This window comes from Anguilla rostrata, chromosome 8 (assembly GCF_018555375.3).
Source record: "Anguilla rostrata isolate EN2019 chromosome 8, ASM1855537v3, whole genome shotgun sequence".
NCBI classification, from domain to species: Eukaryota; Metazoa; Chordata; class Actinopteri; order Anguilliformes; family Anguillidae; genus Anguilla; species Anguilla rostrata.
Window position 1 is genome coordinate 14,059,415 of NC_057940.1, and position 17,809 is coordinate 14,077,223.

General features: G+C 39.8%; 1 protein-coding gene and 1 long non-coding RNA gene across 2 annotated transcripts in view; one reads left to right on the plus strand and one right to left on the minus strand.

The window, feature by feature from the left end:
- The window catches only part of LOC135260873 (dipeptidyl aminopeptidase-like protein 6), a 165,313-nt gene extending 162,231 nt beyond the window's left edge, over nt 1–3,082 (minus strand). The window contains exons 1-2 of the mRNA XM_064346538.1: nt 2,648–3,082; nt 2,475–2,551 (exon numbers count right to left, since the gene is read on the minus strand). Of these exons, the coding sequence (XP_064202608.1) occupies nt 2,475–2,534 (60 nt within the window). The 5' untranslated portion in view covers nt 2,535–2,551; nt 2,648–3,082. The remainder of the gene's footprint in view (nt 1–2,474; nt 2,552–2,647) is intronic.
- Nucleotides 1–17,809, plus strand: part of LOC135260874 (uncharacterized) — a 151,040-nt gene that overhangs the window by 120,454 nt on the left and 12,777 nt on the right. The gene's annotated exons all lie outside the window — the stretch shown is intronic.

Here is a 17,809-nt window from a genome sequence, read left to right on the forward strand (position 1 = left end):
TAACTCAAGTTAACTATGGAAAATCATTTCACCCATTCTGCAATGGAAACATGTCCAAATATGGTGAAGTTCTTTCCTTGTATCCAGCTATCAAAAGAAGCCATTATGTAATTGCCTCCAAGCCTGCTTTACCAAAATGAAACATCTGCAACTCTCTGGGATTGTGTGCACAGAATGGCAGATGGGCTCATTATTTGCAAAGTCAGTGTTAAAAAAGGCTCACTGACTTAAGCTTCAAATTTAAGAACCAGTTTAACTGATGTAATTCACAGGTTAAACTACCTTACATCAGTGAAACTGTTTTAGATATGTCACTTCAAAGAAATGTCAGCTACAATCCTACAGTTAATGGTCTGCTGAACTGAAACTGACGGGATTCCATCGCCACAGCAATCGTTTGACATTTCGGAAATGACAGCACCACCGCAAACTGTGAGTGGCCTGCCATGCTTCAAAACAGACACTGTGTGGTTCCAGAATATATTTTAGGGTTCAACAGAAAAACATGCACTTGTAACCACAGGGAAGTATGAAATCAGATTCAGCTCAGATACCTGGTGCTAGTTCGAAACATTGTTTAAAAACTATTGATTTCTTTTTACATCATAAAGAATGTTCTGACTTTTCAGACAGTGAATAAAGCTTTCAATCAACAGTGCTTTCAGTGAAGATCCTGTGGCTTACAAGAGACACAAAACAAATGGCTGGTGCAAAAAGCTGCCGGTAGTCGAAGCAAGACGACCATGAAAGGTGAGAGGGATCTGCTTAGCAGATCAAAGTTATGAAACTTTTTGTGAACATTTTTTTCCTGATTTATCAGAGTTATCCACTGAATAGTTTGGGTGGAAGGGAGCCAAGGTTAATACTCTATTATCATTTAATGCCCTTATCAAGAATGGGCTGCCACTGGGAATTTGTATTTTATGAAAGGTACTCAGCGTCCCCTTGTTCAACACTTTCTCGATTCCAGAAAGGACTCTGAGGCAATTATGTTGGTGCATTCTCTAATCTGATTTAATTAATGCCATTGAACAGTGTTGACCCGAACTCCACTGAGATGGTGACATTGTCTGATAGACCTAACCTTGTCACTGATATTACTGCCATATTCATAAGCCCTGTGCTTGTGGGTCTGAAACATCTATTATTTTGGAACAATCACCACCTGCACCTTTTATTTTGGTTCACCTGTTGTGAAAAGGTGTGCATTTCATGAAAAGATTTTAGTGTGTGTGTGTGCGCGCGCGCGTGCGTGCGTGTACAGCGCAGAGAGGGCTTCTCCCGTGTTACAGTATGGCAGCTGTGACTTTCTAAAGCTTGGAAGTCATCAGGACCTTGGAGAGCAGCACACTTCCAGGTATGCAAAGCTGACGGTGATGGAAAAAGCTTTCCAACACTTTCTACTTGAACGAAGTAAACAAAAGGTGCATGTTGTTACATTTCGGTTACATTTTTTTAAATCTCACATATCTGACAGATATCAAGACATGTCCAGAAGCCTAATGTAGGCTATAGCACCCAACAAAGACAATGCGACGATATCCAAATCGTACCGAATCGTACTTCAGTCCAGTTCTCCTCTATTCGGCAGTCTTGCTGGCTCAAGCTTCATAGATGAGAGTAAACTTTTAATAGCCTATGCATAATTCAAAGAATGGATACAGGCCTATAGCTACTAAAAGTTAATCAGAAGAAATCATAAATTAATATTATTCCTAGTACTAAAATCTGACTGATTTTTACCGATATCCGTTTAATAGCCACGATGTGACAAGTTGTTTGCAAAGACTTTGCAAAGATCCAGGCAATAAACCGTGCTCTTTTTCCACTCACCAACCCCGCAGCGTGTTCACAACAGAAAGTATCAATGTCTTTAATTAAGCTAAAGGCAGCTAACTGGAAACACAGTGCCCCGTGTAACATGAGTCTACCCACACCTCACACTCCCGGCTCGTTTTTCTTCTCAGAAAAATTCCGACCATAAACATTTGTTTCCACGCCGTAGGTTTCTGGGTCCCCGTTGGAAACATGAAATCGCAAATCTCTTTAGTAACACTACGAAGCCTACACAACGAAACAGAATTTACCGTTCATAATGTTTAACGAGGTGGTTAACTCTTAAATTAATTTACCAAATGATACTGGAATGGAGCCTATGAATGCGTAGCCTACACGTCCACTATAACTTTCTATTGACTGTGTGACGACTTTGCTCATTTCAGTTTATCGATAGGCTTTAAAACACGAAAATCTATAGTGCGAGACGGCGACTATCAATGACTCCAGCTCTACCCTGTTCGAGGACTGCAGCACTTACTTTAACTACCGACACTAATTCGTAATATGGCGCAACGAACTACTAAAGTAACAACAATTGAATTAAATGAGGCAACATTTGAGCTATAATTAAGCAGAAAAGTAGAGAATCGACATTCTGCACCTTTAGTCGCATTATAGAATATAACCATCCATACCTTATCTCCTTTCGTTGACCCTCGACGGTAGTTATTACCTGCTCCCGCCGAAGAGTTCATGGTTTGTAGCTCAATACCTAAAAGCAGGGGAAAAAATCCCGCGGTTCCTCTTATGATCTGTGATGCATTTTAAAGGGTCTGATTTAAAATTACGGAGAAATTCAAATACGTACCGCAATATTTTCACCTTTATAGTCTTCTGGGAAGATGCGTTTTTCCTGTGTGTCTTAGGGTACTTGTTTGATGTTTTATTGATGACTGCGATTTTTGTGCAAAGTCCAGGAGGTAACTTTCCCCTCGGGTTATGGCTGTCAACAGTTACATAGCATTTGAGATCCTTTTGCATGTTATACTAAAAACATAAATAAGTAAATAAATAAATGATAATAACTAAGTAAAACCTCGTGTAGAGCGCGTTTCTTCTACTCTCGATTCATTTCCTACCGATCTACTCTTTCTAGAAGCATAGCCTACATTAAATAGTCATACAGAGTTAGACTCCAATCAGTTGTCCAAATTAGTGTACTTCCTTTATGTCCCTTTATACCTTGCTACATAGCCCGCTTACAAACCTGCACTTGAACTAGCTTTAGCCTACTCATTGTAAAGAAACTTTAGTCATTGAGATGAGAACGTCCGCGATGCGCAAGGTTAATCGATTTCCTCTAAGCAAATCAAATCGCTGCACTGTCCTTGCGTCGGCGCTTAGTTTATGCAACGCTGAAGTTATGTATTTTCGAAAAACACGAATTTCAGAACTTTCTTCGGACTAATAAGCATGAGTTGTTACTAAGCATGCGTTGTTACAATGGTCGTTACCATCCAGAGACCGATTGCACATGGTGCAGTGAATTTCTCCATGTCTTAGAATTGTGTGAATAGTAGCCTAAACCTTCTGTTCGTGTGCCTAGGCACTCTCATTGAGCTCAGTGTTACTCTTAGAGGTCTTTATCATTTCCACTGAAAATCTAATTGAATTCAAGCTTTTTGAAATGTCATTTCATTATTTAAAAAAAATAATTGCAAATAATTTCTGGAAATAAATCCGTAGAGTTTCTGTTTCTCAGAATGGCCCACAGAGGTTATCACAGCAGGCTCAAGGTTATTTTGTGTCATCTTTTTAAGCAGTTATTTGTCAGTGTTAACACAAGCAGCCCGCTCCGCCAAACAGCAAACCATGTGGCTACAATGCAATACACAAAACAAGCAGACATGGTAAAGAGGTTTCGTTGTTGTTGTTTGACCAAACATTAGACTAGACGTGATCTAACTGACTTCGACCTTCGTTTGATTGTAGATGCCAGTTCTGCATGCAAAAACACCTTGTTAATGAGACAGGTCAGAGGAGAATGGGCCAGAAAATGGCCAGAAATGCTCAAATAACAGCTGTTTGCAACAGTGGTGTGCTGAAGGGAATCTCTGAATGTGTCAAAACTTGAAGCAGATGGGCTACATCAGCAGAAGAACATGCTGGGCTCCACTGTAAGATAATACCAGGAAGATGATCTACAGTGGGCATGATCACTAAAATTGCATGGATTGTAAAAATTTTGCCTGGTCTGAATTTTCATTTCTGCTGCAACGTGCAGATCATAGGGTCAGAATTTGAGTAAAATAGCACAAATCCTTGGAACCATCCTGCCATGTGTCAATGGTGCAGGCTGTTGTTGGTGGTGCAATAGTGTGGGGAATGTTTTCTTGGTTCACAGTAGGCTGCTTAATACCAATAGAGCATCATTTGACCATGTGCATCCCTTTTTGGCCACAGTTTACCCTTTTTCAAATTGATACGTCCAGCAGGATAATGCACCATGTCACAAAGCATGCATCATCTCAAGTTGGTTGCACAAACATGAGAGAAACTCAAGTCTTCTCCACTGGCCTGCACAGACCACAAATTTCAATCAATTTGGGATGAGGAGTGTTATTATACGCTTTGGTTTGATCATGTAGAAATTACAGCACTTTTTATACATAACTCCCATTCCAGGGCACCATAATGTTTGAGACATATTCATATTATATAACTGAAAGTAGTCATGTTTACTACTTTGTTGCATATGCAATGGCTGCTTTAAGTCTGTGAGCCATAGACATCACCAGGTGCTGAATATCTTCTCTTGTGAGGCTCAGCTAGGCCTGTAATGCAAGTCATCTTTAGCTCCTGCATGCTTTGAGGGCTTGTTGCCTTATGTTTTATCTTCAGCATATGAAACAAATGTTCAATTTGATTCAAAATGAGTGAATGACTTGGCCAGTTAAGAATTTTCCAGGTTATGGCTTTGAAGAACGTGTTTGTTGATTTAGCTTCCTTCATCATTTTCTTGACAAGTGTGCAAGTGCATGTGTGGTGCACACCAAGAGAATGGTGCAGGCCAGAATGCTTGACCCCTATAGTGAGGGGGTCCAGTGGCTCTGTTATGCTGTGGGGGGAATTTTCCTGGCATGGTTTGGGTCCACTTGTCCCCTTAGAGGGGAGCGTCACTGCAAATCAGTACAAAGTTATTTTAATTGATCACCTTCATCCTATGATGAAACATTTCTATCCTGATGGCAGTGATCTCTTCCAGGATAACAATGCCCCTATCCACAGGGCACGAGGGGTCTGTGAATTGATGAGTATTAAAATGATGTGAATCATAGGCTATGGCCAGATCTCAACCCAATTGAACACTTACGGGAGATTTTGGAGTTAGACAGCACTCTCCACCACCATCATCAGAACACCAAATCAGGGAACATCTTTTGGAAGAACGATTTTCCATCTATCCAGTAGAGTTCCAGAGACTTGCAGAATCTATGCCAATGCACATTGAAGCAGTTCTGGCAGCTCGTGGTTTGCCCATCGCCTTACTGAGACACTTTATGTTGGTTTTTCCTTTAATTTGTCGCCCATCTGTGTGTGTGTGTGTGTGTGTGTGTATGTGTAGAATGGACTGCATTTATTAGCGCTTTCTCCAAGCGCTTTACAATTGATGCCTCTCATTCGCCAGAGCAGTTAGGGGTTAGGGGTTAGGTGTCTTGCTCAAGGACACTTCGACACGCCCAGGGTGAGGTTTGAACCGGCAACCCTCCCGACTGCCAGACAATCGGTCTTACCTCCTGAGCTATGTTGCCCTATATATATACAGTATATATACATTTATTGTACTGCTATAAGGCAGCTGTTAAAATTTTACAAATGTCAGGATTCACTTAAATTGCAGGTCAGTGCATATTATTACCTTTAAAGAGTGCGTAGTTACCTTCCTGCTACTTACACTTTTAATTTTATAGAAGCATGATTCTGGGAATTAGCCCTTTGCAAAATCAGGAAGCTAAAATGAGTCTCTGAAAGTGAATTACTTTAGAAAATGTAATTGCTCATAGTCTGAATTTCCCTTTTTTATTGCACAAGAGTTTCTCAGAACATTAATCACTGGAGGAGCTATTTTTGTCACTCTGAAGTGACCGAACAAGTCTAAGAGTTTGCAATGAATGTGAATCAGGACCTTTGCACAGCAGAAACTTAGTACTTCACTGTTTGTGAGAGGCCAGCTTGTTAAAAGTCATTTGTACTGTTATATTACTGGCATGGGAAGATAATTACATGAATTACATAACCAGGTATTTAAATTTTTGAGGCTGACCAAAACTTGCACATGACAATTAAGTATGGTTTCTAAGTTTCAGAGTCATGACAGTCCATAGAGAAATATGTTAATTTCTAAAGTTCTTTTTTCTTCTTCTTCTCCCATGTTGGTTTCTTTAGCTTGAATATAAAAGTGTTATGGGCCATTGTGCAGATGTGGAAGATGTAAATAAAAGAGTCTGGGGAAAATCTAATTTGAGGAATTATCAAATTAAATAGTAGGTGATTTGGTTCAAGATAAAATGTAGATTTGGGATTCTAGTCCCATCTTGTTATTGTATAAGCCCAATTACTTAACTACTGCTCCAGCTTACATTTTTCCTGGAACTTTTCTGGCCAGTTTTTGTTCAAATCCAAGTATATAAAAATCAGTGAGCCAAGTGAATTCATTTCTGAAGCCCTGAAGTGCAATTAAACACAAAGGTCTGTACTCAACATCCATTCTCAACATCCACGTCCGATCAAATGCAGGTGTTACGCTTTTTTCTTTATCAACACAGTTTGGTGAGCTAGTTTTAGTGATTGCTGAACTCACCAAGCTGTGTTTGTGAAGTACAAAAATTTCCTTCTTTTACGAACAATTAGATTGATTGAATCCCAAACATAGTAGCATCTCCCCACTGGCTCTGTAGATAGTTGTTTTCAGTCTTCAAATGGAAATCGCCACCTAGGATTGGTCAGACCATGATCATACTTATTCCTTGCCTACTTCACTGGAATTAACAAAGACAAATTGCAATTACTGCATGATAAATAGTATGTAAATGGATTTCATTATATACTACAGTGACCTGCATATCTTTATGCACATTTGCTCTATGATAAATCTATTTGTATTTTTTAAAAGTTAGAAACAGAAACCATTCACAAATGTAGATACAGGGAAGTATGAAATTATCTCAAGTGCATTCCAAGCATTGAGGTTCTTGTCATAGTTTAATACAAGTGGACCAGCTGAGTTTAATTTGATGCTGCACATTTTAAGGGCATTAATAGTGCTGTCTGGGTTCATTCTCTGATAGTCTCCACTACATGTTACATTTTTTGTTTAAAAATCTCTGTGTGGGGCAAATTTGCCAATATAGTCTTCCCTGTTGATTTAGGTTTCAGATCAGTGACTGTATTTCTTGGTGATTGTGTGGGTTGATTGTTTGACTACTTTTGCTACAGTTGCATAATTTTACTTTGTGTGCAGGGCACACTTTATTTGAGGAAATCAAACCTGTACACTAATACCCAATTGAAATTTAAATGAGCTTCCACTTCTTAGGCATATCAACAATGTTTCCTTAAACAATTTAGACTTTCCACTTTGAAAAGGTTCCAGAACTGCACTACAAATGCTGCTACATTAATTCACCCCAGTCCAACTGTATTTATCTTTTGGAAGCATTCACGAAAGTCAAGTGCAATGTACTTTCACATTAGCAAGGGAATTGAATTTTGTAGCAGTATCCAGCAGATACTGCGGGGGGACATTTCACTGTTAAGCACCTCATCCTTTAAGAGATAGGCTGGAGGTGAAAGACATTCAGCGCTGAGGGAGAAACTGAGAAGAATTAGATGAGATTGGACGTGAGACCCCAAGCTAGAGTCCCACCTCTTGATTTGTAGGAAGCTTTTCTGAATGCTTGAATCAATACGGTATCATCTAATGGACACATTTGCAACCTTGCTGAAAGTGGCTCTCACTTTGTTAAGAGGATGAGTTATGAACCAACAGGCATTTTGGAGAATCTTATGAGGCACAAGAGTGTCCTTTGGGAGGAGTGCAGCACTTTATCCGTCCTACAACAACAAAACTGCAAGAGCCTTGGCTAGAACGCTGTAAATAGCTACATAAAGACAGATAGTAAAATAGAAAGCATTCAATAATACATCTGTTATCTCTTATAACTTCTCATGTCCAATTGGAAGAAAGCTTATGTCAATTGGCTGAATCAATGTGTGATTAGTTTTAAATCGCACATGGTTAAAACCTAGGATGGGAGACCTAGGAACTCACTTACTGTGGGAGGTAATGTCTGAAAAATTCCAAATCCGACTCCCCTAGTCTGGACATTTAACCGTCCCCCAGGTAAATGACAACATAAATCCCTCCCTCACTACCGCCGGTGGGAATTCACCAGAGAAGAATCTGGTCCTGTTTTGTTTGTAGCAGTATCTTTGTCATTGCTCCAATTGGCAGTCACCCAAAGTCCATGTTGATTTATGGAGCATCAGAAGCAAGTCCAGAAGTGATCGCAGTTATTTTGCTGCCTGTGGCACTCAGCTTTCACAGTTATGCTATTGTCCACAAGAGCACGAATGATCAGAGCAAGTGGGCAACTGTATTCTAAGCGTTGCAGCATTCAAACTGGCACGCTGTAAAGCTGGGATCTGCAGAGAGCTTTTCAGGGGCAGGTGCTCAAAGTGAGAAAAGGGTACACCAGCCTAGAAAAACAAAATGGTTTTTTTTTTTCAATTGAAAGGGCATATGCCCTTATGTCAGAAGGGGCAGGTGCTCAGGCAAAAAAATCATTATATACTGTATTATTTGGTAGGTTTCATTATTATCCACCTGTATCTGGTGGTGCCAGTTCAGCGCATGGTACTGGTACAATACTGATGCCCACCCCCGCACTTTTCCCTTGTCTCTATGTATGCATCCCAAGATTGAGCTATGGCAACTTCATGTCTGGATGTTTCCATAGTGCAACCAAGGGACCCCTTCTTAATTTTACCAAACTTGTGACTCTCCAAAAACGCGGGCCTGTGGGTCCTTGGCCTGACCGTCACGGGAGAGCGAGAGGACACACAGACGAGGGTTCGAAGCCCAGGGACAGGCAGGGCCTGCAGCTGATGGGTCTGGCGGCGGTATTCTTTTCCGTGATTGTTTCCATTTGTGGAGCAGTGACAATTATAGCCTCTCCCTGGAGACGGCAACCGTTACGTGATATTTCTGTTTGCATCAGACCTCGAGAACAACTGGGCCAACCTCACTTTGTCCACCTATGCATACCACGTGTATGTTTCCGTTTTATTTATACCGGACATACAGGCATCGATTGAAGAGTTTTTAGAAAGTATCAGCATTACATAGAACCTCTTCTCAATGACCTATGAGTGATTTTCTGCCCTTCCTCATCAGGAAGGAAAATCGCTGTGTTCATCATTATTTGTGCATCTCTGAATCTGCTTAACATTTGGAGTCTGCTTAACATGTCTGACTACACAGAAGAGATTGCACTCAATAGTAATTTCAAATATTACAATAATTTTAGAAAATACCTAGAGTTTAACACAAGCCTCAAACAGTGGAGTTTGTTGTATACTTCAAACAAAGATTTTAGACAAAATTAACTTTCTTTGCACTTGGTGGTGAAATTTTCAAAAATGTGTATCATGAACATTTTAAAACAGCTCATATTCCTTACCCAAAATATATGAAGAAAACAGAATCAGAGTGGAAAAAGCACACATATTTTGTGGAACAAAATATGAATTTATGTTTCTTTGATTGAACATGTGAATTTACGCATCTTACTCTCATCAACTTCTAATTCATCTTATTATCATCATAATGACTCGATTTTCCTCACTACAACTCAAGAATTATATCTGAAAAGTATTCCCCTTTCATTCAGTATTAAAAAGCTGGCACCCACCGATGCTTTAAGGTCAGTATATGAGATTACCCCAGAGGAGGTAACTGGCCTATTACTTTTACTATTACATTTAAATGTATTTCAAATTTATGTTGCATGTTAATTACCAAAAAATACAAGAGTTTAACTGCCTTGCAGAAGTGCCCCAAGGCAATGTGTTGCTCTCAATTTACATGCTGATCTTTTTTAAGACAAAAGTTAAGTTTTATCTTAAAGTTTACAGGAAGCAATACCTACCAACCCACTGGTGACATGGTCAGAAATATCTATATTTTCGACAGTAAGTTTCTTTGTTCTGAAACAAAAAGACCCTACAGGAATATATGCTGCAATCGGGGCTTTTTTCATATAATCTCAGGCTAGTTAAAAATGGCTTTAATATTGTTAGCATATTAATATATGGCTGATTCACAAGAGGCAGAAGAACACAAAGAGTCCACTGCTTGGAGTAACACCCTGGGAATGATAAGCCTGGCACTGCGGTTGCAACAGTTCCAGGGTGGGTCAGGGACAGACAGTCTGCCACATCCCGGGGTGGAAAGACCCTCTGTTGTTCTACCACGACTGATTTCAGCAGCAGGCTGTGTCAGCCCCATCATGCATTTACACACTTTGAGTATTAAATGGATTTGTATTTGTCTGTGAAAGAGTCTGTGAGCATGAACTGTGAAGGGGGAAGATGGTAAAAGTAACTGTTGCATCAGCGAGCATTAACGTGCAGCTGCTGATGTCAGGATTCACAGAATACAATGGACTTTCTGCCTTCTCTCGTCTTTTTTCCACTGTTAATCATCTGCCATCTGTACAATACAGGACAGACCCCCATTGGCATGAGAGATTTAGAATCTCTCATGCCAGTCCTTTCAGCAAGCTATCTCTCTCTCTCTCCCTCTAGCCCCTCTCCCTCTCTACAGGAGTGGTGTGGTATCCTGATATAGTGTCACTCTGGTCACCAACCTTGGTCTTCACCTTGCATGTCCTCCTTGGTGTGCATGTAGTGGAAGACATTCTGTAGCTGCCACTTTTCTGTCGAAGAGACACACCTACACCCATTGCTGATCCATAGGATGATGCTTTCCTGTTGGAGACTGTTGTTGCCTTGCCTCCACCCCTGCACCTTTAAGTGTCTCCTCCTACTTTGCACAGCTGCCATCTTGAGCCCCTTCCTCCAGAATATGCTTACCCCGCCCATGATTGATCACATGACCAAGATCACCAATAGCAGCTCAGAATTTACCCAAGGCATCAAATCCGCTTGCATATAGGTTTACATGTAGGTACAAAACCTTCCTTTGAAAGAGCGAACCATTCTGTTGACCCAGCATTAATATGTAAGGAGTTAGTTAACACTGTTTCAAGGGTCACTTCCATAGAGACTTCCATAGCATGCTTCTAAAACTAAAACAAACGCTACATGTGTTTGCATGTGTTTCTCTTTTTTTTGCCATTCAACGACAGCCTTTATATTTTAAAAATAACTTCCAGTGCAGTGCTGAAAGCTAAGTAATAATTACAGGAAAACTGTATTTTAATGTCACTTTTAATGAACAGCTATCATTTGTTTAAATTCTTGTCAGATTTTAAAGTCGGCCTTCTTGCAATACAGATATGAAAGAATATTATTTTATTATTTTTTGCAACCCCTTTTTCTCCAGACACACACACACACACAAACGGCACAAAGAAGGCAGTACTCCGGGGCTCGGACTGCAGGAGCCTGTTTGCAGCGGTGAGCCTCAGGCTGCGCACTACGGCCTGTCAGTCATTCCCGACGCCGTTAACGTCATCGCTCAAACTCCGCCCATAAAACCGGGCTCCGCGACGCTCGATTGCCACGACCCGCCGCTAATAGTCAGCGCCGCCCCTCCCGGGACGCGGATGCGGCAGAAACGGAGAGAGCGTTAAACGGAGAGGCGGAGCTGTCCCACTTTCGCCGACCCCCGGTTCGAGCAGCGCGCGAGAACTCCCCCATGTGACATAAACAAGATTATTTTGAAATATCAAGGGGCATGTTCCAGATTTCCCACATTAATTTTTATTCCACCTTGCTCATGTGAAAAATAATTTGCGCCACGTCTCACAGAAGCTCAATATACGTAAGTGTAGCAAATAAGAACAAAGGAACCTTTCACAGAGGATCGGCACATCATTCAACCCATTACATTATAATCACTTGGTACTTGGCTCCTCATCTCAATAAAACAATACATAGCAGCATCTGTGTGATGATTGTGCATTAAAAGAAATATGTTCTACATCTAAATGCAGTGTAATTGTAAACAGTGGGGCATGACTGAAAACCATGTAGCATAAAGGCCTGTTTATATTTACCTAGCACAAGCCCCTCCCTGAGTGGGACTGTGTGCAGAACTGATGGCGGCGGGTTACAGGGCAGGGTATCGGGTTCCTGGTGGCCTGGAGCTCTGAGTTTTTCTCCGCCAGATTAATGGAAAGAAAGGCTGACGGCCCTTCCTGGGATATCTTGTTCTGCCATCGGACAAAGGGAGACTGGACACTCCATTTCTTTCATTCCAGCTGACGCTGTCGATTCCTCCAAAGGCCATTTTTGAAGAGCTCATCACGCACCTGCTCCAGCAATGAAACTTTCCAGTCAAATGAACCTGCCTTTTGCCATTGTGGTCGTATAGTGATATGCAGTTTAGGTTTTTAAAACAGGCAGGTACTTTCATTTGTAAGCCAGGATGCATATGAGCCCATCAAAGGTTCTGAACAAGGAGAAGGCCATTGTGGTTGTGTGTCTTGCATGTCTTGCACTCAAGTTTCAAGGAACTACTCCATTTATAAATTTTCTTTGCTATTCATTTTAATTTTACTTTTATAACTTCTAAGCAATGCACCATAGGGCCACACATGACTTTATCATTATTTTAACATTAAATGAAAGTATAGTAAGTACACTTGATCAGCAGGAGTAATCACTGAACTTGCAGAACTAGTCTATTAATTGAATACAATTATTTCATCCAAAGTCAAATAGTCTTAACAGCTCTATATATGATTGTGCATAATGTGTAAAAATTATTCTTCAAATTCTGAGGACCAGCACACAATTCCTAGAATCAAACCTGAGTGAAAATTATACAATTAAGGCTAAAATGGACTTATTGCTAAGCAGACAAAGGGGCGACATAGCTCAGGAGGTAAGACCGATTGTCTGGCAGTCGGAGGGTTGCCGGTTGCCGGTTCAAACCCCGCCCTGGCGTGTCGAAGTGTCCTTGAGCAAGACACCTAACCCCTAACTGCTCTGGCGAATGAGAGGCATCAATTGTAAAGCGCTTTGGATAAAAGCGCTATATAAATGCAGTCCATTTACCATCAATTTACAGAACATAATGTCCCAATTTATGAAACATGTGAATATCCTAATTACAAATGGACTGTTAAAAATGATTTCCAGTTAGTTTAAATACTCAAGAGTTATGATTTTTGCCAATTTCAATGTGTTTCTTAGTATTGTGGCAGGAAGACCCGCTTAGAGCGGTGGCTGTTAGTGGTTTCATTTTTCCCTTTACTCTGAATGAAAGGGTAATAACCAACAGTGAAACAGGCCTTCTGACTTTCTGAAGCTGTTTCTTCATGGCTCAGCAGGTTTTATGCCTGATATTGATGAGAAATCACATCATAATGTCAGCCATAGAAGACCTTTGATGGATTACTGGTGGAATGCTTCAGAGGAGGGGGTAAATTAAACAGCCAGACATGATGAATGGCTAAACGAGGGCATTTAATGCCATCCTTTGAATCATCACTTTATGAGGATTGCTCCCCAGAATCTTAAGAACTGGGTGTCTTCCCTACAAACCAGTATCAATTTGTTTATAATTCTACCCACATTCAAAGACCAGGAACAAAAAAATATGCCTCATTAGAACATAATGCTGACCAGCCATGCTAAATCATTATCAAATCGATCAATCAGTCCGTCAATCAGACCATGAAGAAAGTGTGTTGGTGCATTTAATATCCACACAAAAGCAGGGGAGATGTGGCATACACCTGTCCCCAAAACAGACATGCTATCTTGTTATGTAACCATATTGCTTTTGTGAGGATGGATAAAGCAATTGTAAGCCAAAGGTTCTTTAGAGATAATCTCTCTACATTATGTGCAGTACCATATGCGGAACATTTCCTGGGGGTGTTGCAGGCGAGATGTTTCCAAGGAAAAATGTTTTGACTCTGAAAAAGATAAAATGGAAGGAATTGTTTTCTTTGATGATTTGAAAACTTGAGGGGGTAATCAATCTAATGACACTTTGCCCTTCACTATGATTATGACTCCCAGTGAATAGAAAATCTTCATTGTCTAGGGCCTGCAATCTTGCCACTACTACAGAATTTCAGTTTTAACTCTGAGTAGGAATTTGAAAGTCAGATTTGCTGCAGTTAAATAATTTCAAGGACTGCTACAATTCTAATGTAAGAAATTTATGCTAGCTCAAGATAATGATGGCGTGATATATATATATATATATATATATATATATGCACCATTTGGAAGATTTCGAACTTTGCATCTGGGCCTGAAGTTGTGTAATGTTTGGTGCACACAGGATCTGACATTTTTGTCTTACAGCTCATCTGTCATTTTTACATTTTCACCATCGGCTTTTTGGAATATTTCGCAGTTTTTGGTTTTTGGACTTCGATCTTGGTCTGGGACTATTTTGGGAAGAAACAAGCTGTGGTTCAGTATTTCCTTTGATTAATTTCTTTTGTGATTGCAATGTATACATAACAAGTCAAGTGTGTAAATACCCGTCAATATGTTCTACCTGAGCAGTGTGGTTGTGTGCAATCAACCTGCATCTTGTGTAATGTCTGTGCACACATGCTCACACACATACAGTACATAAGAAATATACACATTAAAGTACAGGCTCTAGGCATTCATTAGGAAAGCATTCATAATAGTTGTAAAAAAAAAAATCTTTTAAACCACATACTCGTGCCCAGAACAGCCATGTGTTGCAATAACAGGAAAATCATGCACAGAATGTTTCTGGAACAATCAGGTTCCACCATACATAAATCCCATACGGCAAGACATTCATCTTTGATCCGTAATAAGAGAGAAAGAGAAAGGGAGAATTAGCTGGCTGAGTCCACGGGCGTGCTCATATTAAAGAAATAAATCACCCTGTATGAGGGCTTCCTGATTGCCCAACCCAACACCGTGGGGGGAACGGTGTCGTTCTGTGTCACTCTGTTTGCTGGAACAGCCATCTAACGCCGTTCTCCCAGGGCCTCGCTGTGTGCTACGTTTTCATTTTGCTTTGTGCATTAGCTTGCTCTTGTGGGAAATATCGTAAGTTATGTAACTTTATATTTAGAAATTGTGCTTGTTTTGATGGCAAGATACATTGCTTTTATGGTACTCGCACTTGTCCCAGGCGTGTATTGGTTTATCATATTGTTAATTAAAAAAGAAAGTTCCAAAGACTGATGCTTATTATAACCTTGCATATGTATGATGGCCCAGATTTAAACTACACTCCCAAAACAACTGAAACTAACTTTGTCCTTTACTTTCAGCAACAAATGGTATATTTTAAAATAAATTCCAGAAAACAAACTCATTATTTTAAGCATCAGTGTCAAGATCATCAGAAAACATAAAAATATGTGACATTTTGATTCCCGCCAGGTTTGATTCTCAACTGTCTTTATTGACTCATATACATGAAATATACATTAGAATTCAAAGTGAGGAGATGGAGGAGCGGTAGTTGTTGGCAGTAAGCTATCATCTTGTGCTGTATTTGCACTACTGATGCCTGCACCTGCCGTTATTTGATATATACTCCAATCCACAAGCTTTTACCAACAGTAATGGATCGTTTTTCCCAGAATAGTGCCAATATATGAGCAGAATCAGTGTAATATCACACCAAAATACATCCATGTTCCTATTTGTGTCATATCTTGAATCGAGACAATTACTTCCCAACCTCAGTAAAAATAATGATGTTGTAGTTGTAGCTAACGGTAATTGTATCTTTGTTCCAACCAGACATAATGATTTACTAATAACACTCTATTTTTCTGAATATGTCAGAAATGCATTTAAATCAGATTGGCGCCTGAGTCAGGGGATCTGAGTTCACAAACACTCACTGGTTCAAATCCTATCATTAAGGATTGGATCAGACATGGCTCTCATTCTATATACACAGACACGAGGCATGCTTATACCACAATAGCGCCGATCGAGTTTCAGTCATGCTTTCACCTCGTAAATGAACTTATTAACCCTGAAAGCTAGCCAGCTTGTGTACTGGGCAGGCACATTACTTTAGCTAACGAGGTAGCCACGCTGGACGTTCTCAGTTACTGTGCTAAATAAGTCACAAACACAGCAATACACAAGAACGTGAAACTGGACTTTTTATCTTTAGCTAGTTGACATTTGTTCAAAGCAGCTAACCATAGCCAAACTTCTTTTTTCCACACACTGATGAACTATGTACAGACTGCATGCCGTTTAACCATGTTCCCATGAGGATATGATTATTGAACAGATCATTTCTGTATTATCTCCTATGGTGCTCTGACATTATTAAAGATATATTATTATGATTTATTAAGCAGCACAATGTAACTGTGAAACATTCCACTTTGATGAACACATGCTCCCTAAAAGCTTCTTGAAGATGTTTACCTTTGAAAACCAAATTTTAAATGCAACATTCCCTTGGGGCATATTGACAAATTTATTTATTTATATGTATGAAAGCTCACATTGCACACATAACTTATTTCCAATGCTGGCACTTGTTGTAAGCTAGGTTTGCAGTGTAGTTCTGGGCATGTGGTTGTAGTTTTTTATTTTTTTTGTGTCGTATAGGTGTGAAATACACCCCACCAAACTGTAACCATGTGGTCAGGTCATAATGATAAAATAATCATCAGTTTTGATTACCTTCTCATGGGTACAACCACAACTTTCAAGGCAGATTCCTTAATGCTACACTACACACTGAAATCAATAGCTGCACTTTAAAAATGAAAGATTCTAAATAAAAAAATATTCCATTTTCATATTGGAAGAAATCTGGGGTACAAAGCTGGAGATTATTTAGAAAATGTGCCCAGATTGCATTCCTTTCTAATAAAGCTGAATAGATCAGATATCAGGCATTGTCACAATAGCTGAACCACTGAACTTGTATTGCATATATTTTCTTTCACATGGGAGGCATTCCTCATAGTATGCTTTAATAGCCACAGTTCCTAATAAAATTAATTACAAATACAAACATTGATAATGGCATTGAATATTAGTATGGATTAATATCAACTGCATTGTACACGCTGGCAGATGCATCAATGTGATTGTGGGTTTCTCTGCTCATTGGAGTTTCTAAAAGTATTTAAAAAACCAAGGCAAGACAATAAGGGAAGTAAAACCCCAGAGGACATCTGTTATGTTTGATGAATGACCACTGCACTAACTTTCCCACTTGAGTAGAAGAGTCTGATTTAAATGTGAGGGTATTTGAAAAGGAAGCAACGACAGTTCAATTAATGCATATCACAGAACTCCCAGTAGGAGATCAAGCAAGCTCAATATTTGCGCAAGAACGGTTAGCTAAGTGAACCATACTCATGTATATTAAATACGCTATACAAAATCACAGCTTTTCATTCCAATTCTCATTAAGGTATAAGCAAGCACAAAAAAAATCGTATTTATTGGATTTTTGAATATATGTCTTGAAAACAATAACATTACTGATGTGCAAATACAATGGCCTTTAGGTTTAGAATGGAATTAACTACAAATGCATTAAGACTGCAAGCACATCATTGTTACCCTTGATGATCTTTTATGCTAGGCTAACATACTTATGCATCAGAGGCAACAAGGTAAACATCTTAGCTGTCAGTCCATCAACATGGCAACACAAAATTTCAAGGTCCCATCTTGAAGACGCTCTTTGAATTGGACTTGTCTGTTCTAGAGACTCACAAAAGCTGCTAACAACTGGTGCCATCATGCAGCTTTCTCCATCTACATACGGAGGGATGGGTTG